This window comes from Micrasema longulum, unplaced genomic scaffold (assembly GCF_059751315.1).
Source record: "Micrasema longulum isolate JH-2025_06_02 unplaced genomic scaffold, ASM5975131v1 h1tg000943l, whole genome shotgun sequence".
Lineage (NCBI taxonomy): Eukaryota > Metazoa > Arthropoda > Insecta > Trichoptera > Brachycentridae > Micrasema > Micrasema longulum.
Window position 1 is genome coordinate 45,563 of NW_028278134.1, and position 12,858 is coordinate 58,420.

The window sequence follows — 12,858 nt, forward strand, 5'->3', positions numbered from 1 at the left end:
GTTCTTCGACTCCTGGCAAATGTAGATAGCGACACTTAAAGCAAAGATAATCAAAACTATAAATCTATATTATAAATGTACGTATTTCAATAATATGAATTTTTCTTGTGCATGTGTGGTGTTTGTGTGTATGTGTATGTATTGTGTTTGCGTGTATACATTGTGTTTTACGACCAATTAATAGTAACGACCGTAGTGTCTCGCCTCCGTCCTATGGCTATAAATTGCTCGCTCAAGTATCAGCTGTTTATAGCTGGCCAAGTTCATAATGTCCTATTGATGGGCAGAAGTAGCGACGGATGTATAGCCGCATCGCTCGCACTTCCAACGCGAGGTGGTCTTTTCATATTGTTGTTCCTCTCTCGCGCGGGGCATTCAAAGCGCAATCATCTTTCCTGCTTCAATGCCATTTTCAGTATACAGCTTAAAATAAAGTCACGTCCATGTTTTTCTATTTTTTTATAATTGAACATTACAGTCAACTGGATATATATAGATAGATTACATAAAATATATATAATGCTTCTTACTATAGTATAGAGTAAGTTTATAGAAACATATCTCAATTATTATCATTTCATAAATAATAAAATAAATAAAACAACTTTGTTTTTAACCACTATTTTTTTTCACCGACCGGTTTCAAAGCTAAACAAGCTTCTTTCTCAAGGTTTACTTAACTAATGAATTCTTTCCTATTTCATTTTATGTTATCGGTATGCTTCCAATGAAACAAATATATCAAGTCTTTTTTCTTGAAAGGGTGATAATATGAGCTGCATACGTTTGAAACTAGACAGGAGTGAACTAAAAGAAGTATTGTTTATTTGGTTATTATTTTTTTCTTATTATGAAACGCTTTTTTAATTTCTAAGGTTTCCATGTTGTCTAATTTTGATTTTGTCTAATTAACATGAAGTCCGTGTATAAATAAATAAATCGTAGTAGCCAGTGTATCGCCAACATCATTTCCCTTCTGTCATAATAAAAGGTTTTTTAAGGTAAGTTTACAAAAAACAGAAACACATACATATTTGCTCATGGTATAAATCTTTTTCCATATACTAGCACCTCTTTTAACATTGGGATATATTCCACAAAGTACCTTAGAAAACAGTGTAATACGACCGTAAATAAATAAATAAATAATAAATAAATAAACATGACATCAAAATATCTACTTCACTTCATTGTGACAAATATTATTCACCATCACTTTCATACAGTTAGCCATGCAAGAAGTCTCTTGGTTGACATGAAATATTTATTAAAAAGAGTGTGCTTACTGATTGTCTTACCTTTATGTAACAACAAATATCAAGATACGCTGCGATTGGTGTACCAATGCAGTGCCCGGTACATCATTAGGTGCGGAAAGAGAATGATCATGATTATCATTATATTATACGCCAAGTAAGTAAAATAGTGATACTACTTGTTGGGGCTAAAACTAAATAGATCAATATTTCGTTTATTAAATAACACATTTTGTAAAAAACGCATTTAACTCACTAACAACTTGGTTTTAAAGATTTAGCGGGTTAAACAATGCTTTGCAAATAACGCTTTATTGGATCATTTTGTATACCGACTAGTGATTTTGGATGTTATTATTCTGCTTTGCAACATGTTTATTTCTTTCAAAAGTGTCGTATATCGTGAATTATTGTTTTATGCTCTTTTGGATGTTTTCTACTGAAGTTGAGATATTTATTTTACTGTGTATACTTTGTACCCTTGTATTTTTTATGTAATATTTTAAAGAACCGAGCATTTGGCCTATATTTAAGTGTTAAGATTCTAGCTTCTTAACTTGTTATTTTTTGTCCTAGGATGTCACATATAATTAAATTTATTGAGGGAAAGAAATCTTGTTATTGTTTGAAAACGTCTCAGAAATATTTTGTTCGGCACTAAAATGTCAGTATTATTTTTTACAGAATGCAATTGAAAAAGGTTTTGAAAAGCTTGTGAAAGAGTAACAAGCTTTAGTCTTCTTCTTGGAGTCTGCAAGTGCGCTTGTAGAGTTGCTGACGGAAAGTCAGACCGTAGCATGCGAGGAGTGTACGCATCTTTGAGTGTTACGTGTATTAGGTAAATGTGTTTACCTACGTAATCATCTAAAGAAACTGCGGTTATCTTTTAGAACAGTTGCAGTAATTATTATTTCTGTGACATTGATTAGTGAGCCTCTAGAGACGATGGCGGAAAATCCTAAGTGAGAGGCGAGGTTTGTACGCATCCTCGAGTGTTACGAGTTACGAGTGTGAGGGTGTGATTACCCTGTGATTTTATTCGAGCTGATTTGTGTATTTAACAACTGTGCCGCTCAACTTATTCAAACTGTTTTCAATTGTGATTTATGTGACATTGCGGAATTTGCATAATAAATAGTATTTTGAAGAAACTGTGTATTTTTCCACATTCGCATGTCACCCGAGATTGATGAGACCGTCGAAGCGAGAACCTTGCACCAGCTAGCGTGAACACTGCTATTACGCATAGTTAAATTAATATTATTCTTTTTTTTTTTTTTTTTTTTTGGATCGTGTTATTTTGAAACAGTGTTAAACAATATTTCAGTGTATATGAATGTTGCCTCTGACATTTCTTTTCATTTTTAATTCATCTAAAGTATTTTTTTTGGAAAAACATAAAAAAATTATTCTAATTTTATTAATTATTGGTACAGTAAAAAAAGAAATATTATTATAGCACATTTCAATGTTTTAAAAAAAAACCGCTTTTAATTATTGTTATCTCTCCAAATATGTAAGACAGTGCCAAAGACTGGTTTTTTTATAAAAGAACATTGAAACCATAAAAAATACATAGCTCATAGTGTTTATTGAGTAACTTTTTTGCTTGTGTTTGAAACTCAATATTTCTTCAATTTTTGCTTAAACCGGCTTAAACGATGATATTATGATAATATTTAAATTAAAAAATATTGATAATAAATTTGATAATATTGTGTACACGACTTTCGAGTTGTTTCTATGGCTGTCTCCCTCACACGGCTATCAGCTGTTTAGTGCCCCCCTACCCCACTGCACTGGCGCTACGGAGGAATACGGGGGAATATGGCGTGGAAACATTTTATTACGTTAAAAAATATATCTATTTCGTCTTATTGGCTTTATGATCTTACATTGCGTAGAAAATTGTAGGTTCATAATATATTGGAATAATTATTACATTTGTTGATCCAAAATACAAATGTATTTATAGTGGGCTATAAAATCATAAAACACGAATTATATTCATCATCATTGAGTGGTGGATATGGCACTTCATTGGTACTCCAATTGGAGCGTATCTAGATTATTTTTCTTCATATTGAAGATAGGTGATCAGCTCTACGCTGCAGGCGGTAGTCTAAAATCAATGAAATATCGTAGTTTAGAAACACCCGCATTTTTTTCGGAAAAATATTTTTGATTCACACAGTGCTATGTTAGTATAACACATAAATAATATTAAAATGATTACAACAAAATACATAAACATAACACATAACCAATTACGTACACAACATAAAGTCGTCGTTGCACCGGCAATATCTGTTAACTGATTTTACTATTTAAAAGTATTTTTAATTTCTCTTTAACATAACCCAATTTTGTTTCAATAAAATAAACTTATGTATTTTTCAAAACAAAATGATGCACTTATTCTTTTGGTTAATAAGACGTAAGAAAATAAATCCATCATCAAAGGGTAGATTGTTTTATGAATCTCCTTAACAATTTTTACAATGTTACTAAACAGATGTTTCCGGCGCAACGACGATAAAGAATACAAATGTCTAACAAGTACAAGACGTAATGAAAAAAGTTGATAAAAAATAGTCGAACAATTTTGATTTCTAAATAAGTTTTTGACAAATTAAAATAAAATAATTAAAAATAGCCTGACTTCCCCGCCGCAGCGAGGCGTGCCGCTAGGTGGAGGTTCTTAATTGCCCTCCCGACCCTTGGGAGGGGCGCGGCGGGGCAGGGGGCGCAGGGTCCGGCCCCCTCCGCCGCCGCCGCCAGCCGCCAGTCTTCCGCGGGCCGCCGCGCGCGCCGCACGCCATGTCCGCGTACTGCTGTCCCCGAGGGGACCTCTGTGCTGATTACACAATATTCCCAGTGTACAGAGTATCGTGCGGCCATATTAACAGTGCTACGACGCCGCTGTCCGGGGTCTCCAAGATGACCCCCGACACGCTGCTGGACATCACGGCGAAGATAGTCGCCGAGAACATTCCCTTCCAGCGCATCGAGGAGCGATATGACAGGATTCCGGAGCCCGTGCAGAGGAGGATCATCTACTGGTCCTTCCCGAGGAACGAGAGAGACATCTGCATGTACTCCTCCCTCTCCAGGGTGCCTTCCACGTCGTCCGGGGAACAGCAGAACTTGTCCTTCTGCAAGGGACTCAAGCTGCTGGACTCGGGATGTGTCGACAGCGTCCTGCAAGTCGGTAAGTCCACTCCGTCAGTTTTTCCTCTCTCGGCGGTACCTGTCCTCGTTGCAGGATCACCTCCCGTCGTCAACATCACCCCGATCGGCGCTCCGTCCTGCTTCCCGCTGCACTTCCCCGAAGCTGCGGTTCTCAGGAAGTTCGGTCATTTCCTGTCGGTTTCAGGTGAATTCTTGACTTCACGATAGTTGCTATCGGGCCCCGCTGTGATTAACCATCGCTATTGACTCAATAGTAAAACTCATAATCTATGTTTTTGTCACATAGATTCAATCTAGTTTGCCGAAAATGCTTTAAAAAAACACATTGAAAATTCGTACGTAATCTAAAAAATAATCTCAAGTTTTTTTTGGAAAATCCTAGTTTTTGTTTTAAAAAAACATTAAAAATATATTCGTGCGCAGTGAATACCTCTCGTAACTGCTGTAAAACTCTTCAAATTGGGCGCAGGGTGTCGTGAAAATGAACGAAAAACGTTTAGTCGTTCGGAAAATGTCTAAGTTCGATGGAATCGATCCGATATAGCGGGATGATTAATTGGTAATGTCATCAATGAGTGTGTTGTGCGCAATAGTTTACTGCGCACCCCAAACTCGGATCAATCCACGCGCTGAGGGCGCCGAATATTATTATGTCGTGGGGGTTGAATTCTGTATGCATTTCTCGCACTGCACCGCCGGGACCGTCTTCCCACTCGCGAGCTCCGAGCGTCCGCTACACTTCCGTACTAATTATCCGCTAAATATTCATCCCTGCCCGCCAGCGACGATATAATTGCCCACTCTGAAAAATGTACCAAAATTGTTGGATGTGTTGATAATTACCAATGTCCCTACGTACGTACCGTCAAAGTTGACGAGAACACACCGCATACATTACTTAGTCATTCTTGCCGAAAGTTTAGCGAAACCAATTCTTAATAATTAACTATCCTCCCCTATACCATCAAATATCTAGTTGTTGCCTGTTTTGTCCATACACAAAATAATATGTTTTACCTACGCAGTTATTAATATACAACATTTACATATATAAGTATTTACTTACTAAGCTAATAGCGATAACTTTGCATTAATTAGAAATAAAGTTTTAAGATTTCATACCTTAAAATCTTCACGTATGCTCTGTTAAATTTGAGATACAGCGTGTAATTACATTCAGCTTTATAGTTAACGAGATATACCTAATTGAATTCAGTACAAATCAGTAATTTGTACCTATTACTAAATCATAGGACTGTTGAGTGTGAATCTTAATAACATCGCGTTAGTAAAAATAATAGACATATTGCTCGTATATGGCTTGGCTTGTGACATAATAAACATTGCCTCAAAATTAATAAGTTAGGTACACTGTACAGGGTACAGTACATACTGTGTACTCTAGCAGAGATGTTTCGTGTCCACGCGACCCCTGGCTTGCATAATTTAAACTTTTATTATTAAATAATGGCCTGGAACGTGTATGGAAGTATGACCTCTACGTCTGTCTGCTGCTTCGCGAACATTCTGCATAATTCACCATCTGCAACAATCACCATCACATTATTTCCCCACTTAGTTCTGGCAATGCAGCATGAGACCCATCAGTATTACCTACGTGATCCCTTTTCTAGATCTCATTTTTAGGCATCAATTTAAATATGCGTCTCATTCGAGTCTTTTTAACGTACCGTCAAATAAATGTTAAATATAATGCAGTAATTTCATGAAATACTGCGTAAATGTTCAAAACTTGAATGTTCGTTAAATTTTACGATTTGTAATAAAAATGTATTGTAAAAACTAAAAATATGTACGTCGGAGTATACGGTTGTGCATTAGTTTGTCCATTATAATGTCATGTAAATGTTATACCGATTAAGATGTTAAAATATTAACGCCCCATATTATAAGTAATGAAATCGGTTAAAATATATGCAAATTATAATGCTGTGTTTGTACACAAGCACACGCAATATTGAAACAACTCACAATGTTCATATTAACTAAACGAGAACAACTTTTTAGCATCGCGTCGTACAAAAACAATCGATAAATATCATATCATAAATTGGTAGTACTCATCGATGAAATATTGTTTATTTTGTAGAAGAAATTTTGTATTTAAGAAATAAAAAACACAAATTATGGAGTCTACTAATCATTTACTTTATTATAAGTACGAGTATTTCATTGTTTCGTCTAATGATGGCATTTACGCAGTCAATGGCCCGATAGTTGTGTCGTTTGAAAATGCCCTTAAGGTTGCAATGTAATTAAGTTTTAAAGTCACATTTCAATCGATAGTGCCATTGCTCCGAATCTGAATACAATAATAACGATAAAAAGTTGTATTTTCAGTCCCCGTGTCCAATGTCCAATGTCCATCGCCTAGAAGAGCGTAGAAGGGTAAAGGAACAATTACCCACAAATTGGTTCCTTTTTGGTGGCCTTTGTCTGGGACGGGCGGAGCAGCCTGTCATTAACGACGGCTCTGCCATCCTTATTCCTCATTGCCGGACGCAGGACCCGGGTAGCGTTTTCCTTGTAATCTATTTATCCGGAAGATTGCCCACAAATCGTCCGAAGATTAAAGGCTCCGGGCTCATGGCCCGAATTATCTTTCGGACTAAAATCATTCCTTATTTCAACGAGTGGTTGGGATTATTTCCGACGAAATAATGCCTAATCGTATGTAAATTCGTGCCGATTATCGGCCATTTTACGGACTTCTCCGTTGGAAGGATTATATTATATTATATTATGTTAACAGTTTCACGTGATGACTTTGATTACAACGATTATTATAAGTATTAAATTGACCGAATCCGATCAATATTTAGTACATATTTATTCGTACTTGCGAACCGACATGAACATCACGGTTGCACGCTCAAATATGAGGTAAAATAATCCAATTAATAATAACTATACCAGTATTACATTTAATTACGGTGCTTTCGAATTTTATTATTATTTTTATATTTGTTTATTTTCAATATCTTCTTATGTATTCTTATGTGTGCTCCAATAATAACAATGTACATATATTTCATTTATACGTTATCTAAAACATATTTCTTTACCTTTTGTTTGAATTTAGTTTTTTCTTCTTCATAAATGTCTTTTCCCATTTCATAATTTTTTTTACTGCCTTGTAAAGCAGAATTTTGTGACTGCCTTTTTTCTAAATGGGAGTCTGATTTTTACCTTTCATTTTTGTTTCTTATTAAAATATAAAACACAACTATGTGTATATAATTGAAATGACAATAAGTCAAAAGGTTATCCGGAGTCCTTTCCTATTTATTGCTCCAATGATAATTGGTGCAATTCAGGTATTAATGGTAGTCGGTGGAGCAAGTGTACCACACACGTATAATAATTAATGGGTGCGGAACTACATCCCCAATCAATTGAAATATGTGAGAATAAATTGCCTCAGATTTAATCCACGATTAATATGGAGAATGAACAAGTTTCCGTGCTGGTGAAACAATACCTCTTCTGCGTGGAGGGTTCGGCCAATCTTCTTGCAATCAGTCGAGAGGTGAACGAGATATCGAATCGATTGTGTAGTCTAGAGATGGTGGGGTTGTCGACCCCCGGTGTATGTGAATAATTGGCGCTTCCCACGCTATCCTGCAGGAGACCCTCACCCCGAGCCGGGAGTCCGGACCCAGGGTCCAGACCTCTGTAACCCGGCAGATAAGATGATCGTTGCATGATCAATAATGATCGTATCCAAATTCTGCCCAAAACACGCGACTCGCAAATTACTTTGAGCTGTTTCTTTCACTTGTACACGCTACTGAAAATTCAAACTCCCAAAATGGATACTCTCATATCTTAATTGCGCAAATTTTTCTTAGCACGACTTCGCTTCTTAATTCTTCTCGTTTATTTTTGTCTTGTACACCGAAATCATTAAATGATTATTAAAAACGTGTATACGTGTCACGGTAAGTGAGTAAAACTCGTATCCCCAGTTTTTAGAACATCGATTAACATCTCGTTTTAAATAATTACGTTAGTGAATATGTTTGCAGTTACATAATACATGCGTACCATTTTTTTTGTAAATACTACTCCAAGGGCGCTTCTCATACCCCATTTAAGTTATGGTAGAAAAAATAATTTTACTTCGCCAAATTAAACAAAACAACCAATCGAATTTATTGCGATATTAGGTATGCTTAATTTAACTATACGGCGTGATATTCGGGTGAGATCACACCTCGTTATTTCGATATTTTATTCGACCGTTTTTCCCTATTTCAATGAATCGTTCTCTAAATTATAATGAAATAAATTCATTTATGCGTTTTTTCAAACCAAACACCCTTGGATTGTGATTTACGTACATGTTTTATTCGTAAAGAAAATAATGTCAACATTTTTTCACTATTAAATACCCATTCAGCATCAAAGTATTTTTGCCCAAAGTTTTATAGGACCTCGATGCTATAATAAGCTACCTCGAGAAATTACTCATTCTTCCAAAAATAAATTCTCAGCTGAAGATAAAGAGTGGCTCCTCAGAATCGGAAGAAGTCAGCTGGGTGAGGTTCTTAGAAAAATAATTTAATTCTGCCTTCAATCTTTAATATTCAATGTCTATTTTTCATTCATTTGAATTATACATTATTTTCATATCTGTTATTTTCTTGACTTGGGTTTTTAGTTTTTGGAATTTAGACGGTTTTTTTTTGGTCATATATTTATTTATTCATATTTTTTTTCCATTATAAACTATAATTAACAATAAAAATAATGTGACCTCACTGGGGTTACCCGTGCCGAGGACACTTAACAATATACTTTATTTTAAATAGTTTTACATTTGAGAATAAACAAGAATACTATCTTAATAAACAGAGATAATTAACAAGATGTTCAGACAGTTTTAAACACTATGTATTTATGTTTTTAATTAATTTATGTACTTCTATATTATTTATATTACAAAACGCACAATGAAAGAACAAAAACATAACATAGGCTAATACATTTGTGGGGCAGTTGATTCAATATTGGTTTAGGCGAATGAGACAATCCATTTTACTTCCATTTTTTTATAGCCTTTTTGATCATTTTCTCGTTACTAATTGTATTTTTTTACATTGTATTTTAATCTTTGTTTTTAATTTTTTACTTGTTCGTAAACGTTCTAAGTATTTTATTTTCTTTATTTCTTCATTTTTATTACAAGTCGGTACTATTATTGTCATTAAAATATATATTTTATAGTGTACATAAATCTATATAGTATATATATTATAAGTGTTGTTTTAGAATAGGTATTATTGTATCTAGTGCTAGGATTATTTTCTTGCAATTCAATTCAATGTCTAATACTTATTTTGTTTTAATTTGTATTGCGTGTATTTACTTTTTGCCAATATTTGAAAGTGATAATAAATCAGTAATTAAACACACCTTTTAAGAAACTGTGATTTTTATCTCTCCTAGTGATGATTAAAAATGAAGTATTTTGCAACTTGCAATTATGTAGTATGTATTTATATTATTTAACTTGCACCACTAAATACGCAAGTTGAAAAAAAGATTTTGATTATTATGATCTCACTGGAAATATACCTAATCCAGAACCTTTCTGTGTGAAAACAATGTCAACTTGCGCGCTACATTGCAAATTATTTAACAAAAGCATTGTGCGTCTCTGTCGCAAGATGCGAGTTTACTTAAATGTGCTAAGTGCTACGAACGCACACAAAATCTCTTTCTGGCATGGCAACATTTTTAATGAAAAAAATACTAGATGAATAGTTTTCTCTGGCAAGGATCACAAATCTTCCTGTTCCTTTGTGTTGGCAACGGACAGTGGGCAGAGACATTTAGCAACGTTCCAATAGCCGGACCCCGAGCTCTAGCCTCGAATAGATACGAGTATCTTCAGAAATATGCTGAAGTCTCTACTGCTGCCAGAAATGCTTTGAAACATCTCGCATTTGTTCGTTTTACACTGCATCTACATAATAAATGCGCACCACTGTATTGTGCTTTTTAGTGATTTCGTAACTTCATTTTTAATTTAAGTTGTGAACAATAGAATGCTGTATCTTCCCCAGGTAGACCCAAAAAACTGGCCATGTTAAACGAATAAATTGCACAGTTACTTGATTAGAGTGGGGATCAAAATATTAACAGAAAATATATATAATAAATATATAAAAAAAATAGTAAATACAAAATAAGAAATAGCAACAATATCACGGCAATGCGCTGCGATTACAATGTTTACTATTAAATTTGAAAAAAAATATTTACGTTTAGAAAAATATCGTACGAATCGATATTATTTTCCTAGAAATTATTGATACCTACTTCTTCTGTTGAAGGATCGCGAAACATGTTATGTAAATATTTTTTTAGTAAATTTTGAAGGAGAGCTTTGATAGGCTATGGAATTTAGTTTACAAGCCTATCTAGTGTCAGTCGATGCATTGAACGTTAATTTGTTTCTGCAAGATTTTTTTCCACAGTACGTATTTACAAAAATGTTGAAAAATCCGGTGATATACATACATACATATATACGACTAAATATGCCCTAAAAGGACATTCTATCATGCTTAGGCATCTTTCAACAGGCTTATTATTTCGCAATATTTAATACGTATATTATTAATTTTATTTATGTATTTGCGTTGTGGTTCTTCACGAAATCTCGCGTTTGATTCCTGACAGCTCCTTAATGAAATATTTTTCAACCAAAAATATTTTTTGTGTAAAAAGAATACTTGCATAGATTTTTGGATTTCTTTCGCTTCAGTGCCAATGGCTGAAACGTGTTTCCTTTTAGTGTAAGGATAATTCATTTCCAAAAATCCTTTAATCCTAGCAGTCTGGTTTCAGTTTACATTTACGCCCTGCTGCTTTTCAGCTACAATATACATTGATATATAATATAGTAGAATCTATACAAATCCAATATCTGATAGAAGTGTTATGGGAGCTTTCGAGTGCTTTCGTATGGACGTATCCAAAACGATAAACTATTTTCAAAATGCAAACATTTCGAACGCTCTGGGTACAAATCTCCCTGCTTTTCACCTTTGAGAATAGTGTTTTTCGTCTAGTTTTTATTCTGGGCCTTCAACTGTGCCCCGAATCACGGCACTTTTTCTTCGGCGCATTCTTTTTTCACTGGCCGCGTCCCTGCGTTCTTCTCCTGAATAGTTTTACCCTGTCCCGTTCAAATGTTCCGCTCAGTATGAAAATTTGACAAAAAGGTGTCGTCTCTCATCGTGATGCAGTATTGCGAGAGAGTTTTTAGTTTGGTATTTTGACTAGTGGTTTTTGTTTATGTGCTGCCCGCTTTCGTTTTTGGCCTATACATTTTTTGTGCTCGCTGCACCTCGATTATCCGCCCCCTCCCGATCTAAGGTTTTGAGGGGCGGTGGGGTAGGGTGGGGGAAGGGATGGGGAACAAAAAACCTCTACCTGCTAGAGCAGCTTGGTAACAGGCATCTAACCCTGGTATAACCTACGGTGCATTGCAGACGGCCTAGTACAGGCGGTTGTCGGACCGAAAAGTGGATAAATTGTGCAGATCACCTGGCAAATATATTACATACTTTTAGTATAAGTAATAAGTGCTAGATGTTAGATGCAAGGTACAATAATATAAACTTAGTTCTGAATTAAAATCAAATACACTTTTTGATATACTTACCACGAACTATCAAGTTTTTTTATTTGGATTTTTGTAAATTATTTTAAATCACATTTTTTTGCATTCATATTCACATTATGTTTTATTTCTTAATTATGTATATTTTTTTTGCAACTGTTTATGCCTTTAACAAAATAAAACATATTTTACCGTAAAAACAAAATATGTAGCTATAAAACAATGATGTTTATAAACAAAACGAACCTTTTACATGATAACAATAAAACCAGTGAAAAAAAATACAACAAAAAGTAGCATAATATTAAAAAAGAATAAAAACGTCGAGAAAAGTATACAATATTTATATAAAAAAAGAAATATTACATCCAATATAAATATAAATATTTACCTATGTAAAAGAAAGGTAAATTAAAGAAAATAGCAGTTTTTAAAAAAGAGGAAGAGAAGAAAAGAAAGAGGAAAAAAAAGAAAAAGAATGTGCTTTAAAAGGAAAGTTAAAAAGTTTACTTCATGGTTCAATTAAGTGGAAAATATAGGGAAAAAAACATAAAAATTTTAACCTATAACTTAAGCATAAATTTATTGTATAACATATCTACTTATTTTAAATATTTTGTCGTTTATGTTTTAATTTTAATTATTTTTAGTATTGTTTTTAATCGTTTTAGCATCATCCAATAAAAAAAACACGTACAAGGTGCAAAACTGTAAGAGTGAAGTTTATATTTCGGAAAAAAACCTAAAACCCAC

At 34.2% G+C, this 12,858-nt stretch overlaps 1 protein-coding gene across 1 annotated transcript in view; it reads left to right on the forward strand.

The window, feature by feature from the left end:
- The first annotated feature begins 4,048 nt into the window (after positions 1–4,048).
- LOC148277984 (zinc finger SWIM domain-containing protein 4-like) overlaps positions 4,049–12,858 on the forward strand; it is a 185,403-nt gene continuing 176,593 nt past the window's right edge. Inside the window, exon 1 of the mRNA XM_088232068.1 lies at positions 4,049–4,467. Coding sequence (XP_088088194.1) covers positions 4,077–4,467 — 391 coding nt within the window. The 5' untranslated portion in view covers positions 4,049–4,076. The remainder of the gene's footprint in view (positions 4,468–12,858) is intronic.